The sequence below is a fragment of the Pseudophryne corroboree genome, chromosome 6 (genome assembly GCF_028390025.1).
Source record: "Pseudophryne corroboree isolate aPseCor3 chromosome 6, aPseCor3.hap2, whole genome shotgun sequence".
NCBI lineage: Eukaryota > Metazoa > Chordata > Amphibia > Anura > Myobatrachidae > Pseudophryne > Pseudophryne corroboree.
In genome coordinates, this window is record NC_086449.1 from 587,628,072 (window position 1) to 587,652,016 (window position 23,945).

Sequence of the window (23,945 nt, forward strand, 5' to 3'; positions counted from 1 at the left end):
AATAAGCCATCCATTCCGGTGTCGACTCCCTAGAGAGTGACATCACCATTACAGGCAATTTCTCCGCCTCCTCACCAACATCGTCCTCATACATGTCGACACACACGTACCGACACACAGCACACACACCGGGAATGCTCTGACAGAGGACAGGACCCACTAGCCCTTTGGGGAGACAGAGGGAGAACCTGCCAGCACACACCAAAAACGCTATAATTTTATAGGGACAACCTTATATAAGTGTTTCTCCCTTATAGCATCTTTTATATATATACAATATCGCCAAAATCAGTGCCCCCCCTCTCTGTTTTAACCCTGTTTCTGTAGTGCAGTGCAGGGGAGAGCCTGGGAGCCTTCTCTCCAGCTTTTCTGTGAGAGAAAATGGCGCTGTGTGCTGAGGAGATAGGCCCCGCCCCTTTTTCGGCGGGCTCGTCTCCCGCTATTTTTGAAGTTAGGCAGGGGTTAAATATCTCCATATAGCCTCTGTGGGCTATATGTGAGGTATTTTTTGCCTCTAATAAGGTTTTTATTTGCCTCTCAGAGCGCCCCCCCCAGCGCTCTGCACCCTCAGTGACTGTTGTGTGAAGTGTGCTGAGAGGAAAATGGCGCACAGCTGCAGTGCTGTGCGCTACCTTTATGAAGACTCAGGAGTCTTCAGCCGCCGATTTTGGACCTCTTCTCTCTTCAGCGTCTGCAAGGGGGCCGGCGGCGCGGCTCCGGTGACCATCCAGGCTGTACCTGTGATCGTCCCTCTGGAGCTAGTGTCCAGTAGCCAAGCAGCAAATCCACTCTGCACGCAGGTGAGTTCACTACTTCTCCCCTAAGTCCCTCGTTGCAGTGATCCTGTTGCCAGCAGGACTCACTGTAAGGTAAAAAACCTAAGCTAAACTTTCTCTAAGCAGCTCTTTAGGAGAGCCACCTAGATTGCACCCTTCTCGTTCGGGCACAAAATCTAACTGGAGTCTGGAGGAGGGTCATAGGGGGAGGAGCCAGTGCACACCACCTGATCTGGTAAAAGCTTTACTTTTTTGTGCCCTGTCTCCTGCGGAGCCGCTATTCCCCATGGTCCTTTCAGGAACCCCAGCATCCACTTAGGACGATAGAGAAATATTATTAATAAACTATTATTTGTGTGTGTGTGTGTGGTTGTGCAATGATCAATATAACACGATGCAATCATCAATAATATAACAGGAGGATGTATGCTTCATATAAGCCAGAGGGGAGGGAGTTTGAGATAGTTGAAGGCAGATGGTAGACCACACCTCCTGTTAAAAAAATGGTGTTACTGTAACAAATAGAAACGACGGCGCAAGGAAAATGCTGCCTATGGAAAACACTGACTCAATACTGGATTTCACCTATTATCCAACAACATGTACAAAAAAAGAGGGGCGAGTCAGTTAAATCCTTTGGCGCATAGGAAAAGGGAACAAGGGAGACCTATGGAAACGATACAGATTGCTTCCCTAGGTGTCTCATGTCTTGATAAAGGTCCCAGGACCGAAACGCGTCGACATACCGCTGTGTGAGTAGCCATCAATTTCTTTTTTAATAGACTACACTGGAGTTCATTTTGGATTTATTGTGATTTTTGCTTGATTTTTTAACTTGGTTCAAACCTTTCCGGTATTAACCATTGAAAGACTTGCGGGAATCTTTTTAGAAATTTTTAAAACTTTTTTTTGCGGATTTTGCACATGTTTTATCTGTTTGGTGGAATTCTGTTTGGAACAATAAACTGTATTATGGATTGTATGGAATAAGAAGAGTCTCCTGAGTCCAATTGTTTAATAACGATTGAGAAAGATATCAAGGCTATAAAGAAACCCAGATGAGAATTGGTCCACACCTTCACTCGTGAGTTGGGGTACGCCAATTAGAGGTGGTTGGTGTTTTAAAGATACCTTGATAGGAGTCACCCCAGTTTTTCTTGTGTGAGTCAGGGGTACGTTTTGGCTTCATTCCTCCACCATTGTGAAGGGTAGATGCACAGTGCACCCAGCAAATATGACATAAGCATACTACATGATCACGGTGTAGGTTACCCACATTCTATGTTATTGCACACAAAAGTGGGGTCATTTGAAATACTACACATTGTTTGTTTGTTTTATCTTTACAAATCCTATGAGACCGTCTTTTGCTGAGAAGTCACATTAAGACCTGCATTGAACACTTAAAGATACCTTGATAGGAGTCATCGAGTTTCTTCTCATGTGAGTTGGGGTACGACTCTCTGTCTCTTTATTTCAACATTTCTGATTGCCTGCTTGATATAAAGCCTGGACATTTGTAAACATCGGTTTACGATTGAAAAAGATACCTTTATGGATACATCTCACCCCCGTACAGTGTGAGTGGGGGTACGCAGATAATTCCCTTCTAGCTTAGTTGAAATACACCTAGGGAAGCAATCTGTATCGTTTCCATAGGTCTCCCTTGTTCCCTTTTCCTATGCGCCAAAGGATTTAACTGACTCGCCCCTCTTTTTTTGCACACCTCCTGTTAAGACCACTCCCCCACACCACTGGTCATACCGCCCCGTCAGTACTCACACCCCCACCATGCTAATCACACCACCTGCTGCACAAACAATAGGCCCTACATAAATCTCAGCTCCAGGTCCATGTGGACCTTAATCTGGCACTGGTTGAGACCCTGACTGTCCCAAGGCTTTAGCTTTATCCAACCTTTTATGCAAGGAGTTTACATTATCATTTAACACCTTCCACATATCCATCCAATCAGGTGTCGGCGCCGTCGGCGGAGACACCACATTCATCTACACCTGCTCTGCTTCCACATAGCCTTCCTCGTCAAACATGTCGACACAAGCGTACCGACACACCACACACACAGGGGATGCTCTATTTGAGGACAGAACCCCCACAAGGCCTTTTGGAGAGACAGAGAGAGAGTATGCCAGCACACACCCCAGCGCTATATAACCCAGGAATTACACAGTAACTTAGTGTTTACCCAGTAGCTGCTGTATTAGTGATTTTGCGCTAAATTTATGTGCCCCCCCCCCCTCTCTTTTTACCCTCTTTCTACTGTGATTCTGCAGGGGAGAGCCTGGGGAGCTTCCTCTCAGCGGAGCTGTGGGAAGAAAATGGCGCTGGTGAGTGCTGAGGAAGAAGCCCCGCCCCCTCAGCGGCGGGCTTCTGTCCCGCGATTTTGTGTAAAATAATGGCGGGGGCTCATGCATATATACAGTGCCCAACTGTATATATATTCTTTTATGCCAAGAGGTACCCAATTGCTGCCCAGGGCGGCCCCCCCTGCACCCTACAGTGACCGGAGTGTGTGGGTTTAATGTGGGAGCAATGGCGCACAGCTGCAGTGCTGTGCGCTACCTCATATGAAGACAGGAGTCTTCTGCCACCGATTTTGAAGTCTTCTTGCTTCTCTCGCCGGCTTCTGTCTTCTGGCTCTGCGAGGGGGACGGCGGCGCGGCTCCGGGATCGGACGACCAAGGGTGCGTTCCTGTGTTCGATCCCTCTGGAGCTAATGGTGTCCAGTAGCCTAAGAAGCATGACCTATCCGCAGTTAGTAGGGCTGCTTCTCTCCCCTCAGTCCCACGTAGCAGAGAGTCTGTTGCCAGCAGATCTCTCTGAAAATAAAAAATCCCAACAAAATACTTTCTTATTAGCAAGCTCAGGAGAGCTCACTAAAGTGCACCCAGCTCTGTCCGGGCACAGATTCTAACTGAGGTCTGGAGGAGGGACATAGAGGGAGGAGCCAGTGCACACCAGTAGTCCTAATTCTTTCTTAGAGTGCCCTGTCTCCTGCGGAGCCCGTCTATTCCCCATGGTCCTTACGGAGTCCCCAGCATCCACTAGGACGTTAGAGAAAAGTCTATGGTAGGTGAGGCAGTGCCTCACCTGCTGACCTTTTCTGCACTTCTCCGATCAAATCTCACCAAATTTCCAGTTTATACTGCTGCACCTGTGTATAATGCCCAGATCTAACCTTTGGCTCATGTCTTGCATTTAAATCTGTCTCTGGTGCTAGCCCGTGCCTCCTGAGCCATTTAGCTCACCGCACATCCCTGATCCTACGTATCTGGTCTGTAGGTCGACATGACAATGGTCAACACAGCATATGTGCAACATGAGGGTTTGGTTTTTTTTTACAATTTTTTTACTTTTCATACTTTACCAGCCATGTGCACTATGATTGGCAGTAGTAACCTGGTCCAAGCGCAGCGGCAGCAGAGCGAGACACCATATCCAAAGCATAGGGACCAAAGCGGTACACTAATTGGAGTTCCTGGCGGTTGGACGGAATAAATGACTAAAAAAAAAAAAATCTTAACTCATGTCGACCTGTTGGAGTCGACCTAGACACTAAATAGCACGGTGGTAAAGTACTAACCAATCAGCTCCTAACTCCTATGACACAGGCTGTCTTTGAAAAATGGCAGTTAGGATCTGATTTGCTGGTATTTTATCACTGTGCTATTTATCACTCGATAAATCTGGGCCTATACGCCCCATGTCATGTATGCATACTACACTACAGTATTCACACTTGTCAATGAGTTTATAGTATAACATCGAAGGTTAGTTAACCCACCGATTGCAGACACCATCTTCCTCCTATCACACAACACGCCCCGCCCTCAAATGCCACTGTAACCGCTACCACTCTGTCCAATGCTACAAGCAGTGGGTGTGACAAACACGTGGGACAGTGACGTCATACATAAGCAATACCATGTGACCCTACCGTTCTTAGAACGTGTCCTGATACTCTTTTACTAGCGTATGGTACGTGACGTCATCACAGCGCGCCAGCAGAGACCCGGAAGCTACTGTTTTGTGACTGTCGCCACCGCAGCCAGCGTACTATAAGCGACGACAACATGGAGACTAACAGCAACGGCGGTAGTGAGAGGAAGGTATGTGGGGTGGAGGGAATGGCCGCACACAACAGCAATAACAGCCTGAGCTTACCTCTTATGGGCTTCAGTAATAGCCGGCGTTGCTCACAAAATAATGCTCGGCATAACACACATCTCACTTAATACATCTGCCCCGGAGCCTGCTGCTGCCGATGGCTTCCCCGAGGCTCAAGTTCAGAACATAGGACCCCCTGGGCTGGAATAACTAAGCTGTCAGAGAGCACTACATACCCTCCAACATTTTACACATAAAAATCGGTACAAATGAGGAAAAGGGGCGTGGCCACGGGTAAAGGGGGCGTGGTTACGCCCCTTTTCCTATACTTTCAATGGTAGTTTGGACAGCCAAAAATCGGTACAGACCATAAAAAAAAGGTACTGTACCTATTAAAAAGGTACAGTTGGAGGGTATGGCACTATACACATCTATTGGGAATAGTAACCTGGGGCGAGCACAGTGAAATGAGCCTGTGTGTCCAAAGTGTGTCGAGCGAAGGCCGTGAGGGTACAGTCTTACTCTTCTGAAGCAGTGTAGTTATGGTAACATTCGCATTTAGTTTCCGGGGATGTCATACCATGTCTTGCTGAGATCTGCTATCCCAGTAGTCCTGTATGGAAGCAGTGCCCATCCCCAATATAACATGCACTGGAACATGTAACTTTCAGTCTAACAGGAAGACAGAGCATGGCAGTGTCATCCTATGCTGCTGCTACATTTGCTGTTATCACTCGCTGTTGCAGCTGGTTATTGGGAGTACTGGCATGAACATATTGATTAATTGTCCTATACTTTGATACCCATTTACTAAGCCTTGAAGAGCGATAAAGTGGTGGATGTACTATAGCACACATATAGTGCCGCTATAGCTCTTCCTGCTTCACCTTTTTACCGAGGCAAAGCAGGAAGGTACATCGTCAAGATGTAAGAACATCTTGTTTGCTGGAGCACGGGACTGAAAACTACCCCCTCCAGCAGTCCCTGCCACAGCACATCAGCTTAGTGCTGATTCGCTGTATCTCCATGCCTGGCCGGCTCCAGGGTGCATGCGGGAGATCAAGATCTCCAATGCAGCCCATAGCTGGCAGCTACTACAGCCAGGGACATCACTATCCCTGCTGTAGTGTATGGGCAACAACACCTGCAGCTGTCGGAACAGTCAGTGCCACTCACCATTCATACATTGCCCTGCATATCTGTGTTCTAACTTTTAGCATGTCATTCCGCACACATCGCTGCTGTAACACATGCGGGAGAAGCACTATCAGATACCACTTCTTCCCCATATCGATGTTTCATACATCTACCCCAAAGTACCAGCCAGTCAGCTTCTAACTGCCATATTACAGGTTGTGTTTGAAAAATGACAGTTGTGCTGGGCATGCACGCTACGATTATCTGGCCTATCCACTCAATATCGGATCGGCCAGATAATTGTAGCATGTATGTGGCCCGACAGATTTAAAAATAACGATCGGTTGGGTGTGCCAGGTCGTCCAGCATGTCCGTCTGACACAATATTTTCTATGTATTCAGTGGACCTTATTGGTCAGTCTGTGCCCTACCACAGGTAACCGACAAACGTTTTCCCTGTTCCTTCCTTCACATGGGAAGGAATAGGTAAGTGTCTACTCAGGGCTGTCTTTTTGTATGGGCTCTTGCCCAAGGGCCCCATGAGTAAAAAGGGCCCTAGTTAATAGCTGAGGGTACCCTCTTTCCATGGGTACCAAATTTTTGAAAATCGGCCCTGGGGAACCGGAGATATCTGACTTCAAAGCAGCGGCCCCCATCCAAGCCTGTTAATTGTCCTTCCCAGCCAGATATCTCAGGTTTTGTCTGACTTAGAGTTTTTCTGAGGGTATACTACAAAAGCTGGGACTCTCCCCTTTTGAAGAACACTGGCAGCTTGTCTCTACTATGCCCAAAACAGAGATATCAGCCTTCCAGCAGCTGGTCCCTGCTCCAGCTCCACACGCCTGGTATCCAGTTTTATAATTTTGTTGGTGTATTGCTCTGGCTCCTGAACTCTGATCCCCAAGTCCCCAGTACCTCCTGAAAGGTGAGACTCTCTAGTTTTTATGTCCCATTTAAGCTAAGAAATCTATTTCCAGGAACCGGAGATATCTGCAGTAAAGCAAGCTGTCCGACCACCAGAAAATAATGAATATTAAGCCCACTCCACCATCGACCCCTCCCCTACGTATTAAACATCCCCTACTATCCTGGAAGTCATGTACCGGGGCCCTCTCATTCAGCCCAATGGCCACTTCTACAGTTTAGTGTTCTCCTTCCTGCCCCATCTGTGCAGTAAAGGAGTAATTAGCAGAAATGTATTCTCCAGGTCCTACATGCTGAGCGACAGATATAACACCCCCTACCCCCCGCAGGACATCAAAGCTGCTGCTGACCGCACCCCCCACCCCTACCGCTGGAGGATGGGTAGGGGCCCCAGTGCATTGCTGTGCCCAGGGGCCTACACTGCTGTTAAGATGGCTCTGTGTCTACTCCCCAGAGAAGGAGCGCAGATATCGGTCTGACAGGCATTTTATCTGGCCGTTTATGCCCAGCATTAGGAGCTGGTTGGTACTTTCTCTCTCTCTTTCTCTCTCTCTCCACTTTATCTCTTTCACTGGGGGAGATTCAATTGTTTGAAAAGTCAGTTGGGTATCCCCCTGCCACGTGCTTTATTGCCACCAATACTGATAGAGATTTTAACAGTGCAGTATGCTCTCCTTAATAATATGCCCTTAAATTTCTCTCTGTGTAAAGCGCCCTACACACTTGCCGATGTGTGCGTGCAATGTGAATGTTCTCATTCCTTAATGAACGAGAAATCGTTCATATCGCTCAGTGTGTATGCACCAACGATAAACGATGCCTGGCCCCATGGTCGTTAATCGTTGGTTCTCTGTCGCTTTGCAGTGCAAGTCAGTTTGGACGATGATCGATTATCATTCGTCAAAATTAAATGCATCAGCAAGTGTGTAGGGCCCTTACGTCTTACTGGAGTCGGACTGTTGGCAGCCAGTAGCAACACCATATGGTGCAGTCTGTCATGTTTTGCCCACTTAAGAACACTGTGTCCTTTTATGAAAAATAAACTGCTCCCCGCCCCCCTTTTTAGTAAAAATGTGCTTAACATGAGGCCTAATTCAGAGTTGATTGAAGCAGCAAATTTGTTAGCAGCTGGGCAAAACCATGTACACTGCAGGGGGTGGGGGATGGGGTGCAGATATAACATGTGCAGACAGAGTTAGATTTGGGTGGGGTGTGTTCAAACTGACATCTAAATTGCAGTGTAAAAATAAAGCAGCCAGTATTTACCCTGCACAGAAACAACATAAGCCACCAAAATCTAACTCTCTCTGCACATGTTATATCTGCCACACCTGCAGTGCACATGGTTTTGGCCAACTGCTAACAAATATGCTGCTGCGATCAACTCTGAATTACCCCCCTGGTGACAATTCAGTATAGCAAACAATAAGATATCAGCTCTACTGTGAGCTCCCTGCTTTATATTTCTTGATATTAATGTAACTTTAGGGTGTATATATACGAAACAGACGGTAAATGCCTTGTATTACTTTTATAAGAAATTATGGTCATGAGGGAAAAAACAGCATTTAAAAAAATAAACTGCTTTATCTGGGATTTAGTGAAGATGGAAACACAATTCAGTAGGGTTAATGTTAGGCTAAAATAGTAGTTTTGGAATTCTGCCTGTTGATATTCAGATCTTGTTATCTTCATGCAGCTTTATCCATTATCTGTGGCACCTTTATTCTGGTATACACTATAGCCCCATCTCCATGATTATTATATTTATGCTTTACCGCTTAAGGAGCACATATGGTAAAGTCAGAGATGTGCACTAGTACTGTTCTCCGACACTTGGGAGACTCGCACATGAAGAGAACTGAGATATTCTGTACACATATATAAAGTGTTCACTATTTGATATATCGCCAACAGCCTTAACAAAAAAACAACAACAAATATTGCTATCCATGGTACATTGCTTTATCCCTGATTTCATTCTATCAACATGTGTGTAACTCATATAAACTTTATATAGCACAATGCAATCTGCCTGCAAAATTGCCTCTAATGGGCCCTACAACACTGCGCAATATTAGTGAAAGATATGAACGAGATACCGTTCATATCTTTGAGTGTGGAGACTCCAGCGATGAACGATGCGCGGCCCCGCTCTCGTTCATCGCTGGTGCCCCGTCGGCTATGCATGCAGGCCAATATGGACGATCTCGTCCATATTTGCCTGCGCTCCTATGGAGCCGGGTAGGGAGGCCAATCCCGGGCCATTTTTTCAATCCCGGGATTCGGGATTGAAAAATGCTCAATCCCGGGATTGTAGTAGGGATCAGTGTAAGGAGCAGGGAGAGTGGATTTGGAGGGCAGCAAGAGAGGGTGGGTGTAGCGAGGATGTAGGGAGCAGCACAGAAGAATGGATGTAAGGAGCAGGAAGGGAGGGTGGGTGTAGGGAGCAGCACAGAAGAATGGATGTAAGGAGCAGGATGGGAGGGTGGGTGTAGGGAGCAGCACAGAAGAATGGATGTAAGGAGCAGGGAGGGTGGGTGTAGGGAGCAGCACAGAAGAATGGATGTAAGGAGCAGGAAGGGAGGGTGGGTGTAGGGAGCAGCACAGAAGAATGGATGTAAGGAGCAGGATGGGAGGGTGGGTGTAGGGAGGATGTAGGGAGCAGCACAGAAGAATGGATGTAAGGAGCAGGAAGGGAGGGTGGGTGTAGGGAGCAGCACAGAAGAATGGATGTAAGGAGCAGGAAGGGAGGGTGGGTGTAGGGAGGAGTGAGGGAGGGTGTAGTAGGTAGCGATACTAAAGTATTACTATTAGGTGTGTAACAATTGTTATGGGCGCCAGTGAAAAAGTAAAAAAGGAACTAAAGAAATAGTATTCAAAATAATAATAATAATAATAATAATAATAATAATAATGTCAGTGGCATCTGTGAAAAGAAAGGGTTTGTTCAATAAATGTTTACAGCCCTTTTAGTGTGATAAGGAAAACTGGTGTGCTGGAGTTTGATAATGGGACAGGTTACCTGTCCCTATCTTACCCTAACCGGTACCTTTTCCTCCGCTTTCCATTAGTGCGGTGTCCTTGGGTGCATCTAGCCGCGATCGGCAGTTGTCGATGACGTCACCCACTGGTCCCTTAAATCTGCTCAGTTCTGCGGCTGGCTGGGCAGTTGCCGGTCTCATCTCACGCTGGCTTCTTACTATTAGGCGGGCAGTAACCATGGACACACAGTGACCACGCTGCGGCATTTCAAATGTAGCGCCGGCTGCCAGCCAGTCAGAACTGGCAGTCCGGCAGCCAATCGGGAGCCACTACTGCTGTCCTGATTGGCTGCCGGTTCGCCAGCTTCGATTTGCTGGCGGCCGGCGCTACATTTGAAATGCCGCCGTCGCGGTCACTGTGTGTTCATGGCTGCCCGAGATGTAAGTAATACCTCGCTGACAGCCGGGCCGCACAGCCGGGCAGCGCTGTACTATAGTGCTCGGCGCTGCCCGGCAAAACTGCGCATGCGCAACCTAATCCTGGGATTGGAGGCTCTGATCCCGTGATTCGAATCCCGGCATTTTGGGGCCCAAATCCCGGGATTGGCCTCCCTAGAGCCGGGTGATGGGGGGGGGGGGGAGTGAAGAAACTTCACTCCCCCCGTCACTGCCTCCCCGCCGCCGGGTCGCCCATATCCGCCATCGGGCAGTTCAGCAGCGGATCGCGCAGTGTGTAGGGCCCATTAGTCTTGCACAATTCCAGTACACCCGGTTCTTGGCATTGTGCTGGTGAAGGTGCAATTACTTTATAAGAAAGATTCTGCTGATTCCTTAATTCTACATTGTTTTATCCACACACATTATTTTGAAACATTGGGATCATATGTACACACACACACACACACACACACACACACACACACACACACACACACTATATGTTCTAAATATGTTAAGATGTGCTTTTTAATATCTGTCATTCCCTAGAGAGTTCATGCAGAGAAAGAGGAGCTTGCACTTAGCGATGATGAAGACTATGTGCCTTATGTACCAGTTAAGCTGAGGAGGCAGCAGATGGTAAATTATCTTTTCATTTTCTATATTGCTAACTTATATTGTGTGCGAGCCATTTTTAGTGGGTCTAGCTAATCCTAATATACAAATCTATTGTGTGTTCTGTTTTGGACAAGGCACCAATTTACTACTCTGCTTCTTTAAGAAGAAGAATCTTTATTTGTAGAGAACGTTAAAGTAATGAAAAGAATATGCATCCATGAAACTAGAACAGTGGGTTCAAAAGCTAATACAGTGACCATAGTAGGTTCACTGCTGGAAATGCCAAGAACTCACTTAATGGTTTATTTCATATGTGCAGCTTCTAAAGCGGATGCAGATGCGCAGGAAGGGAGTGATTGAGGAAGAGCAGAAGGATAGTGGCAGTGACCATCGGGGGGATGAAGATGATATTCCCTTGGGACCCCGGTCAAATGTCAGTCTTCTGGATCAACATCAACACTTAAAAGAGAAGGCAGAAGGTGTGTGGGGGCACCTAAGGTGCCTTTGTAAATACCTGCTTTTTGTGGTCCTCTATTAAATACATGATGCCTGCTAGTTATTTGCATGTTTGGGAAACATGGCAGTTGGAAACTGCTCATTAGTCTAGTTTTGTATTACAGCTAGAAAAGAGTCTGCAAAGGAGAAGCAGCTGAAAGAAGAAGAGAAGATCTTGGAGAGTGTGACAGAGGGGAGAGGTGAGCACTGTGTGGCATATACATTAGCACATTACATACCCACTGAAGAGTACGCAGTCACTAGGCATGAGTACACTATACTAATTACACTTTTTTTTAATCAATTCAGCCCTGATGTCTGTAAAGGAAATGGCAAAAGGTATTACCTATGATGACCCAATAAAGACAAGGTAAGCCTGTGCCTTGGAACTTTTATTTTACATTGAAATTTATACTGGAACTTTTCTGGAATCATTTTTATAATGCTTTATTAATAATCTCCTTTCTTGACAGCTGGAAAGCACCACGCTATATTTTAGCAATGTCACAAGCACGTCATGAACGTGTCCGGCGAAAATACCATATTCTGGTTGAAGGTGATGGGATTCCTGCACCCATAAAGAGTTTTAAGGAAATGAAGCTCCCCGCAGGCAAGTCAAAGTTATGAATGTTTCTCAGATTGTACAGTTCTCTTTTCCCCTAATGGCTTGTCTTCGTATAAGTAGAAGTTGTATCTGGTCTTGGCCTTTCTCTGTCATCGCTTATGGTGACTCAACAACACCCGGCTTGCTATAAAAATCTCTGTTATTGGATCATTATCCCTCAAGTGTGGTGTCATCAAATTTTATAGCTGTAACATTTTTTCTGCTGCGGGGTACACTGGGCTCCACAAGGATTTAACATCGGGGTGTAGAGTAGGATCTTGATCCGAGGCACCAACAGGCTCAAAGCTTTTGACTGTTCTTAAGATGCACAGCGCCGCCTCCTCTATAACCCCGCCTCCATGCACAGGGAGCTCAGTTTGTAAGTTGGTGCCATGCAGTATGCAGGCACTTAACAGGAGGCTGCCTTAGGCAGCCTATTCAGAGCTTCATTTTAACAGAAAAGAAGAAGATTCTTGTACTAGAAGACTACAGGGCTGCTGCAGGCAAAGTCTCAACTTCCCTGCGTGCAGCTCCATAACCCCCAGCGGCGCTGTGTACTCCCATGCCCTGGTTGCCGGCTCACTGCAGCGGAGGCGCCGGCTTCTTCTAAAAGTGAGTCACACACACGCTGCCATCTCCCGGATCGCAGGGCCGCAGACAAGGGGGAGGCAAGGGGCTCCTGTGCCGCACTTTACCGCGATCCAGCGCGGCCGTAGGAGGCGGGCCGCGCGCGCACTGAATACTGGGCAGCCGCTCCACTAGCTACCAGGGTCGACTCAGGGCACAGGTCAGGGGACATTTTCTTATAAAACCTCAGTTTTTACACTGCCCGCAAGCACCCGTTTGGGATGCCAGCAGGGGGGGGGAGCAGGTCGTACCTGAGGGCCCCAGCCCCAGGGTGCCATTTCAGCAATGTTCCCGCCCTGGAGCTGCCTCCCTCTCCCTCACTCCCGGTCAGCAGCCATTACAGACAGAGCCTTGCTGTTCCTGGGACTGCTAGGGCAAATCCTCCTCTGTGGAACCGCCTGACTGCCAGTGCTGTGCTTCCTACAGGACACTTGAGTATTCTACCTGTCACTGCGACTGTGCTAGTTAAGAAAGAGAGTGCATACTGTCAGGGTTGTGTGGTACAAACACCCTGTGATATACATCCAGTGTTTACTGTGCATTGTTACATCTATTGTTATATAGCCATACTGAGTATTACTTTGTATTGCTAGTCCAGTGCAGTTTATGGTACATCATTTCTGCATGGTACGCTTGTGACTATGGGGGTAATTCCAAGTTAATCGCAGCAGGAAATTTTTTAGCAGTTGGGCAAAACCATGTGCAGTGCAGGGGAGGCAGATATAACATGTGCAGAGAGAGATAGATTTGGGTGTGGTGAGTTCAATCTGCAATCTAAATTGCAGTGTAAAAATAAAGCAGCCAGTATTTACCCTGCACAGAAACAAAATAACCCACCCAAATATAACTCTCTCTCAAATGTTATATCTGCCCCCACTGCAGTGCAAATGGTTTTGCCCAACTGCTAAAAAATTTCCTGCTGCGATCAACTTGGAATTACCCCCTATGTACGTGTGTGTGCATGTAGCTGCTGTGTGGTTGCGTTATTGCAGGGTATTTCACTCAGTGGGCTATTCCTATATTACTATACCTGAGGGGGCCAAGTGTTTCAGGTTTTTCTTTATGTTTAATATAGGGTTGTATCACAAGATATACTGATGGTGTATTTTTACTTGTGATTTATAGTCACCATATAATCTATATCTCTTGAACTCTCGGTCTGTGCTATCTTAGGCTTCTTTTCTGAGAGTTCTTGCTAGGTATAGTGCTGCTACACTTTGTACCAGGTTGCCCATTATTGTTCACATAGTTATGTCTGCTACACATGGCAACGACGTTGGGGCTTCTCCCACACTGCGTGGTAGTGAGGCCGCGTACTTACCGGAGGATAATATGGCAGCTGAGAGTTCAGGTTCAGGGGGTTCCCTGCCCCCCAGTGGGTCGGTAGCACCTTGGGCATCCTAAGACCCTCCTTGGGCTACATTATCCACATTGTTAAACACGCTTGTAACTAAATTAACGCCCCCTGTGGGACCACCTGTGCCACTGCCACAGTTTATGGTCCCTGCTGTGAATCCGCCTTGGGCAGATTAGCTTTCCACTCAGTTACAGCATTTGAACTGATCTATGACTAAATCTAAGGGTCACTCTCGCCCGCATAAGACTAAGTCATCTTCTAAACGGGCCATTACCTCCTCCCAATCCACTGCTATTCCAGACACGTCCTCTGACGAGGACGGTGCGTATACTGACCCCACGCACACTGACGATGTTTCGGATGGGTAACGGAAGTCATTGGTGGATGTCCCGGATTTGATTGAGGCGATACGGCTCATTTTTCAGGTGTCTGATGATTCTGAGACTGTCTCCAAGAATCCGGATAGGTTTAAACGTAAGAAGGTGGTTAAACAAGTTTTACCCCATTCTAAACACTTGGTTGACATATGTCAGGAATCCTGGGAAAATCCGGGGACAAAATTGACACAGAATAAGACACTGTTGGCCCGCTATCCTCTCTCTGCGGAGGTATGTAAAAAATAAGAATTTACTCACCGGTAATTCTATTTCTCGTAGTCCGTAGTGGATGCTGGGACTCCGTAAGGACCATGGGGAATAGCGGCTCCGCAGGAGACTGGGCACAACTATAAAGAAAGCTTTAGACTACTGGTGTGCACTGGCTCCTCCCACTATGACCCTCCTCCAGACTTCAGTTAGGATACTGTGCCCGGAAGAGCTGACACAATAAGGAAGGATTTTGAATCCTGGGTAAGACTCATGCCAGCCACACCAATCACACCGTATAACTCGTGATACAATACCCAGTTAACAGTATGATAACAACTGAGCCTCTCAACAGATGGCTCAACAATAACCCTTTAGTTAAACAATAACTATATACAAGTATTGCAGACAATCCGCACTTAGGATGGGCGCCCAGCATCCACTACGGACTACGAGAAATAGAATTACCGGTGAGTAAATTCTTATTTTCTCTGACGTCCTAAGTGGATGCTGGGACTCCGTAAGGACCATGGGGATTATACCAAAGCTCCCAAACGGGCGGGAGAGTGCGGATGACTCTGCAGCACCGAATGGGCAAACTCTAGGTCCTCCTCAGCCAGGGTGTCAAACTTGTAGAATTTTGCAAATGTGTTTGACCCCCACCAAGTAGCTGCTCGGCAAAGTTGTAGAGCCGAGACCCCTCGGGCAGCCGCCCAAGAAGAGCCCACCTTCCTCGTGGAATGGGCTTTCACTGATTTAGGATGCGGCAGTCCAGCCGCAGAATGTGCAAGCTGAATCGTACTACAGATCCAGCGAGCAATAGTCTGCTTTGAAGCAGGTGCACCCAACTTGTTGGGCGCATACAGGATAAATAGCGAGTCAGTCTTTCTGACTCCAGCTGTCCTGGAAACATAGATTTTCAGGGCCCTGACTACGTCCAACAACTTGGAAGCCTCCAAGTCTTTAGTAGCCGCAGGCACCACGATAGGTTGGTTCAGATGAAAAGCTGATACCACTTTAGGGAGAAACTGGGGACGAGTCCTCAATTCTGCCCTATCCATATGGAAAATCAGATAAGGGCTTTTACATGACAAAGCCGCCAATTCTGATACACGCCTGGCCGAAGCCAAGGCCAACAACATGACCACTTTCCACGTGAGATATTTCAAATCCACGGTTTTTAGTGGCTCAAACCAATGTGACTTTAGGAAATCCAACACCACGTTGAGATCCCAAGGTGCCACTGGAGGCACAAAAGGGGGCTGAATATGCAGCACTCCCTTAACAAAAGTCTGAACTTCAGGTAGTGAAGCCAGTTCTCTCTGGAAGAAAATCGATAGAGCCGAAATCTGGACCTTAATGGAACCCAATTTTAGGCCCATAGTCACCCCTGACTGTAGGAAGTGCAGAAATCGACCTAGCTGAAATTCCTCCGTTGGGGCCTTCCTGGCCTCACACCACGCAACATATTTTCGCCAAATGCGGTGATAATGGTTTGCGGTAACTTCTTTCCTAGCTTTAATCAGCGTAGGAATGACTTCCTTCGGAATGCCCTTTTCCTTCAGGATCCGGTGTTAAACCGCCATGCCGTCAAACGCAGCCGCGGTAAGTCTTGGAACAGACAGGGCCCCTGCTGCAGCAGGTCCTGTCGGAGCGGCAGAGGCCATGGGTCCTCTGAGATCATTTCTTGAAGTTCCGGGTACCAAGCTCTTTTTGGCCAATCCGGAACAATGAGTATAGTTTTTACTCCTCTTCTCCTTATTATCCTCAGTACCTTTGGAATGAGAGGAAGAGGAGGGAACACATAAACCGACCGGTACACCCACAGTGTCACTAGAGCGTCCACAGCTATCGCCTGCGGGTCTCTTGACCTGGCGCAATACTTTTCTAGCTTTTTGTTGAGGCGGGACGCCATCATGTCCACCTGTGGCCTTTCTCAACGGTTTACAATCATTTGGAAGACTTCTGGATGAAGTCCCCACTCTTCCGGGTGGAGGTCGTGCCTGCTGAGGAAGTCTGCTTCCCAGTTGTCCACTCCCGGAATGAACACTGCTGACAGTGCTAACACGTGATTTTCCGCCCATCGGAGAATCCTTGTGGCTTCTGCCATCGCCGTTCTGCTTCTCGTGCCGCCCTGTCGGTTTACATGGGCGACCACCGTGATGTTGTCTGACTGGATCAGTACCGGCTGGTTTTGAAGCAGGGGTTTTGCCTGACTTAGGGCATTGTAAATGGCCCTTAGTTCCAGAATATTTATGTGCAGGGAAGTCTCCTGACTTGACCATAGTCCTTGGAAGTTTCTTCCCTGTGTGACTGCCCCCCAGCCTCGAAGGCTGGCATCCGTGGTCACCAGGACCCAGTCCTGTATGCCGAATCTGCGGCCCTCTTGAAGATGAGCACTCTGCAGCCACCACAGCAGAGACACCCTTGTCCTTGGAGACAGGGTTATCAGCCGATGCATCTGAAGATGCGATCCGGACCACTTGTCCAACAGGTCCCACTGAAAGGTTCTTGCATGGAACCTGCCGAATGGAATTGCTTCGTAGGAAGCTACCATCTTTCCCAGGATCCGCGTGTAGTGATGCACCGACACCTGTTTTGGTTTTAGGAGGCCTCTGACTAGAGATGACAGCTCCTTGGCCTTCTCCTCCGGGAGAAACACTTTTTTCTGTTCTGTGTCCAGAACCATCCCCAGGAACAGTAGACGTGTCGTAGGGACCAGCTGTGACTTTGGAATATTTAGAATCCAGCCGTGCTGTTGTAGCACCTCCCGAGATAGTGCTACCCCGACCAACAACTGCTCCCTGGACCTCGCCTTTATCAGGAGATCGTCCAAGTACGGGATAATTAAAACTCCCTTGTTTCGAAGGAGTATCATCATTTCGGCCATTACCTTGGTAAAGACCCTCGGAGCCGTGGATAGACCGAACGGCAACGTCTGGAATTGGTAATGACAATCCTGTACCACAAATCTGAGGTACTCCTGGTGAGGATGGTAAATGGGGACATGCAGGTAAGCATCCTTGATGTCCAGTGATACCATGTAATCCCCCTCGTCCAGGCTTGCAATAACCGCCCTGAGCGATTCCATCTTGAACTTGAATTTTTTTATATATGTGTTCAAGGATTTCAAATTTAAAATGTGTCTCACCGAATCGTCCGGTTGCGGTACCACAAACATTGTGGAATAGTAACCCCGTCCTTGTTGAAGTAGGGGCACCTTTACTATCACCTGTTGTGAATACAGCTTGTGAATTGCCTGTAACACTCCCTCCCTGCCTGAGGGAGTGGTTGGTAAGGCAGATTTGAGGAAACGGCGGGGGGGAGACGTCTCGAATTCCAGCTTGTACCCCTGAGATACTATTTGAAAGATCCAGGGATCCACCCGTGAGCGAGCCCACTGATTGCTGAAATATTTGAGACGGGCCCCCACCGTATCTGGCTCCGCCTGTGGAGCCCCAGCGTCATGCTGTGGACTTAGAGGAAGCGGGGGAGGACTTTTGCTCCTGGGAACTGGCTGTATGCTGCAGCTTTTTCCCCCTACCTCTGCCTCTGGGCAGAAAGGACGCGCCCTTAACCCGCTTGCCCCTATTGGGCCGAAAGGACTGTACCTGATAATACGGTGCTTTCTTTGGCTGTGAGGGAACATGGGGTAAAAATGTAGACTTCCCAGCTGTTGCTGTGGAAACGAGGTCCAACTCCTCACCATTATAAGGCAGAACTTCCATGTGCCTTTTAGAATCTGCATCACCTGTCCACTGCTGAGTCCATAACCCTCTTCTGGCAGAAATGGACATTGCACTAATTTTGGATGCCAGCCGGCAAATATCCCTCTGTGCATCCCTCATGTATAAAAGTGCGTCTTTAATATGCTCTACGGTTAGCAATATAGTGTCCCTGTCTAGGGTATCAATATTTTCCAACAGGGAATCTGACCATGCAGCTGCAGCACTGCACATCCATGCTGAAGCAATAGCTGGTCTCAGTATAACACCTGTGTGTGTGTGTGTGTGTGTGTGTGTGTGTGTGTATATATATAGACTTCAGGATAGCCTCCTGCTTTCTATCAGCAGATTCCTTCAGGGCGGCCGTATCCGGAGACGGTAGTGCCACCTTCTTTGACAAGCATGTGAGCGCTTTATCCACTCTAGGGGATGTTTCCCAACGTGCCCTATCCTCTGGCGGGAAAGGGTACGCCATTAGTAACCTCTTAGAAATTACCAGTTTCTTATCAGGGGAAGCCCACGCTTCTTCACAAACTTCATTTAACTCCTCAGATGGAAATGTGAAATCAGAAATGTGCAAAACATTTTTCATTGCCTCAATCATGTAACGTGTGGCCCTACTCGAAGTTACATTAGTCTCATCGTCGTCGACACTGGAGTCAGTATCCGTGTCGACATCTGTGTCTGCCATCTGAGGTAGCGGGCGTTTTAGAGCCCCTGATGGCTTTTGAGACGCCTGGGCAGGCACAGGCTGAGAAGCCGGCTGTCCCACATTTGGTATGTCGTCAAACCTTTTATGCAAGGAGTCGACACTGTCGCGTAATTCCTTCCACAGCACCATCCACTCAGGTGTCGACCCCGCAGGGGGTGACATCACATTTATAGGCATCTGCTCCGCCTCCACATAAGCCTCCTCATCAAACATGTCGACACAGATGTACCGATACACCGCATACACACAGGGAATGCTCTGACAGAGGACAGGACCCCACAAAGCCCTTTGGGGAGACAGAGAGAGAGTATGCCAGCACACACCAGAGCGCTATATAACACAGGGATCCCACTATAAATGAGTGTTTTCCCTTATAGCTGCTTGTTTTATATATACAGCGCCTAAATTTAGTGCCCCCCCTCTCTTTTTTACCCTTGTGTAGCTTGACAACTGCAGGGGAGAGCCAGGGAGCGTCCTTCCAGCGGAGCTGTGAGGGAAAAATGGCGCCAGTGTGCTGAGGGAGATGGCCCCGCCCCTTTTCCGGCGGACTTCTCCCGCTTTTTCTGGAATTCTGGCAGGGGTATTTTTACACCTATATAGCCTTCCTGACTATATATGGTGTAGATTTGCCAGCCAAGGTGTCTTATATTGCCCTCAGGGCGCCCCCCCCCAGCGCCCTGCACCCATCAGTGACCAGAGTGTGAGGTGTGTATGAGGAGCAATGGCGCACAGCTGCAGTGCTGTGCGCTACCTTGTTGAAGTCTGAAGTCTTCTGCCGCCGATTTTTCCGGAACACTTCTTGCTTCTGGCTCTGTAAGGGGTCCGATGGCGCGGCTCCGGGAACGAACACCAAGGTCGGGTCCTGCGGTCGATCCCTCTGGAGCTAATGGTGTCCAGTAGCCTAAGAAGCTCAAACTACCACCAGTTAGGTAGGTTCGCTTCTTCTCCCCTTAGTCCCTCGCTGCAGTGAGTCTGTTGCCAGCAGATCTCACTGTAAAATAAAAAACCTAAATATACTTTCTTTCTAGGAGCTCAGGAGAGCCCCTAGTGTTTATCCAGCTCAGCCGGGCACAAGATTCTAACTGAAGTCTGGAGGAGGGTCATAGTGGGAGGAGCCAGTGCACACCAGTAGTCTAAAGCTTTCTTTATAGTTGTGCCCAGTCTTCTGTGGAGCCGCTATTCCCCATGGTCCTTACGGAGTCCCAGCATCCACTTAGGACGTCAGAGAAATTGGGAAACCCCTCCGCCTGTAGATTCTCATGTGGCACGTATGGTTGTTTCCTCTGCTCTGCCAGTAACTACCGTCACTTCTCTGAAGGATCCGACGGATCGGCGTGTCGAGGGCTGTTTAAAAGCGATTTATACCGGGGGCTGTGCATAGGCCAACTATTGCAGCGACTTGGCTGCTGAAGCTGTTGAGGAGTGGGCTTAGGAACTTGAGGCAGAACTGCCTTCCGATGCGTCTGAGCATGCTCAACAATGTCTCTCGTATATTGCCACGGCTTCTCTGTACCTTAAGGAGGCGGAGTCTGATGCCGGGGTGCTCGCGGCCAAGGCTGCTACTGCGTACGTCTTGGCCAGACGTATCCTTTGGTTGAGATCCTGGTCGGTGGATATGGATTCCAAGAAAACCCCGGAGGTGCTTCCTTTCAAGGGAGACATTCTCTTTGGAGAAGACCTCAATAAGATTGTGGCTGACCTGGGTACTGCTAACACAGCTTGCCTACCTAGTACGGCACCTTTAGCACAGAAGGCTAAAAGTTTTTTCCCTCGGCCCTTTCATTCTCCAGGAAAAGCAAAAGGTCAGGCGTACCAGAAGCAAGCTTGTGCTTCCAGACCTGCCAAGCCCAGACCGAAACGGGCCTGGGCCGCCCGTCAGCCAGCTTCCAAAGCTGACAAGCCTGCCGCATGATGGGGCGGGCATCCCTCTGGGGGATCCCAGGGTGGGGGCCGACTTCTAGGTTTTGCCCAGGAATGGTTGAAGACCACTTCAGATACCTGGGTGAGGGAAGTCGTCGCTCGAGGTTACGCCATACCCTTCAAGAATCGTCCCCCTCATCGATTTTGCCTGATGGATGTGCCTCTGGATCTGGCAAAAGCAAACACGTTGCACTCGGTGGTACATTCCCTCCTGACCACAGGAGTGGTAGTACAGGTGCCTCTGGCTCAGAGAGGCAAGTGGTACTATTCACCGCTGTTCCTAGTCCCGAAACCGAACGGGTCCTCGCGGCCCATTCTCATGCTTGAACAAGCATGTGCGGATCTCCAAGTTTCGTATGGAAACACTGCGCTCTTTTGTTCTGGCCTTGGAGCCTGGGGACTATATGGTCTCCCTGGACAAACAGGATGCCTACCTACATATTCCTATTGCGGTATCTCATCAGCAGTACCTGAGGTTTGCGGTGGGCAACCTTCATTACCAATTTCGGGCATTACCCTTTGGTTTGACAACGGCTCCCCGAGTTTTCACCAAAGTTATGGCGGTCATGACGGTTACACTCCGCCATCAAGGGGTCAGAATCCTACCGTACTTAGATCATTTGTTGATCCTGACAAATTCCCCAGAACTTCTCCTGTGTCATCTTGATCTGACGGTCCAGTGCATGACAGCCCACGGGTGGCTGATCAACTGGAAAAAGTCCTCCCTGGTTCCTGCTCGGTGCATGTTACATCTGGAAGCGTTATTGGACACTCGCAACCAACGGTTGTTCCTGTCTCAGGAGAAGGTCCTGAAGCTTCAGGACAGGATTCGATGCTTCCTATCTCGTCCGCAAGTGTCGATTCATTCGGCAATGCAAGTGCTGGGTCTCATGGTGTCGGCTATCGACATGGAGAATGCTCCGTTCCACTCTCGCCCTCTGCAGAAATTAATTCTGACCAAGTGGGACGACCTGCTTCACCGGATCATATATCACATGATCTCATTGTCTCCGGAGGTCTGCCTGTCACTGAGCTGGTGGCTACAGGACCAACAATTGAGCAGGGGCCGTCCCTTCTGGATATCCGACTGGGTCCTTCTGACGACGGATGATAGTCTGAGAGGTTATGGAGCGGTGTTGGAACAACACCCTCTTCAGGGTCGGTGGACCAAGGAGGAGTCTCTGCTCCCGATCAATATTCTGGAACTGCGGGCAGTGTTCAATGCTTTGAGAATGGCCCTGCATCTAATACAGAACAGACCTATTCAAGTACAGTCGGACAACGCCACCACAGTGGTGTACATCAATCATCAAGGCGGCACTGTAAGCCGCATGGCACTGAGGGAAGTATCGCGGATTCTTCAGTGGGCAGAACGCCATCTGCCGGCCATATCCGCAGTGTTCATTCCGGGCGTTCTGAACTGGGAGGCGGACTATCTCAGTTGTCAGAACGTACATGTCGGAGAGTGGAGCCTCCATCCGGAGGTGTTTCAACTTCTGGTGGACACGTGGGGCCTTCCGAATGTGGATCTGATGGCGTCTCGACACAATCACAAGGTTCCGGTCTTCAGAACAAGAACAAGGGATCCTCAGGCTGCGTTCGTGGATACTCTGGCAATTCCATGGAACTTTCAGCTACCGTACGTGTTCCCTCCGGTGTCACTTCTGCCCAGAGTAATTTGGAAGTTCAAGCAAGAAGGAGGAAACCTGCTTTTGGTTGCTCCAGCGTGGCCCAGACGGCACTGGTTCTCTGATCTCCTAGGTCTCTCGTGGGATCGTCCCCTTCTACTTCAACAACGACCAGACCTCCTCGTTCAGGGCCCTTGTGTTTACCAGGATTTGGCCCGTCTGGCTTTGACGGAATGGCCCTTGAGGCTTCCGTCCTGAGGGCCAAGGGTTTTTCTGAGGCAGTCGTTCAAACTATGTTGAAGGCCCGTAAGCCGGCTTCTGCTCGGATCTACCATAGGGTCTGGAATGCTTACGTTACTTGGTGTGCGTCTCACAATCATGACTTTTTCAAGTTTAGTATGGCCAAACTATTGGCTTTTCTACAACAGGGCCTAGACTTAGGCTTGCGTCTGGCCTCCCTCAAGGTTCACATCTCAGCCTTGTCGGTTTGGTTTCAGAGAACAATTGCTACCCTGCCTGATGTACATACATTCACTCAGGGTGTGTTACGGATTCAGCCTCCTTATGTGCCACCTGTGGCCCCTTGGGATCTGTCAGTGGTTTTGGAGGCCTTACAAGAGTCTCCGTTTGAGCCTCTTACCTCTGCTGACCTTAAGTGGCTTTCCCTTAAGGTGTTGTTCTTGCTGGCTATTGCTTCAGCTAGAAGGGTCTCGGACTTGGGTGCCTTATCCTATAAGTCCCCCTATTTGATTTTTCACCGTGATCGAGCGGTTCTTATAACACGGCCAGGTTATTTACCCAAGGTGGTATCTTTCTTCCACCTTAACCAGGAGATTGTGGTTCCAGTCTTTAATTCTCCTGAGTTGTCTACCAAAGAGCGGTCTTTGGATGTAGTACGGGCTCTCCGTATCTATGTGAAGAGAACTTCCTCCATTAGGAAATCTGATTCTCTTTTCGTGTTGTTTGGTTTTCACAAACGTGGCTGGCCTGCTTCCAAGCAGACTCTGGCCAGATGGATTAGAATGGTGATTGCACATGCTTATGTACAGGCTGGTTGCCCGGTTCCTGCTACCATCAAAGCCCATTCTATTCGGTCGATTGGACCCTCTTGGGCGACCCACCGTGGTGCAACCCTTGAGCAATTGTGCAAGGCGGCTACGTGGTCCTCGGGGGAACACGTTTATAAGGTTCTATGCCTTCGATACCGCCGCTTCCCAGGGTGCTTCCTTTGGACGCCGGGTTCTTGTGTCCGCTACAGTGCGTCCCCTCCCGAAAGGAAATGCTTTAG

The 23,945-nt window shown here is 48.6% G+C and overlaps 1 protein-coding gene and 1 long non-coding RNA gene across 2 annotated transcripts in view; one reads left to right on the forward strand and one right to left on the reverse strand.

Moving 5' to 3' along the window:
• LOC134933031 (uncharacterized) overlaps nt 1–4,718 on the reverse strand; it is an 88,685-nt gene extending 83,967 nt beyond the window's left edge. Inside the window, exon 1 of the long non-coding RNA XR_010179570.1 lies at nt 4,582–4,718. This is a non-coding gene — a long non-coding RNA (uncharacterized LOC134933031). The remainder of the gene's footprint in view (nt 1–4,581) is intronic.
• Nucleotides 4,719–4,764: 46 nt separating this feature from the next.
• The window catches only part of DDX41 (DEAD-box helicase 41), a 153,224-nt gene continuing 134,043 nt past the window's right edge, over nt 4,765–23,945 (forward strand). The window contains exons 1-6 of the mRNA XM_063927969.1: nt 4,765–4,906; nt 10,937–11,026; nt 11,325–11,484; nt 11,626–11,700; nt 11,810–11,870; nt 11,974–12,110. Coding sequence (XP_063784039.1) covers nt 4,871–4,906; nt 10,937–11,026; nt 11,325–11,484; nt 11,626–11,700; nt 11,810–11,870; nt 11,974–12,110 — 559 coding nt within the window. The 5' untranslated portion in view covers nt 4,765–4,870. The remainder of the gene's footprint in view (nt 4,907–10,936; nt 11,027–11,324; nt 11,485–11,625; nt 11,701–11,809; nt 11,871–11,973; nt 12,111–23,945) is intronic.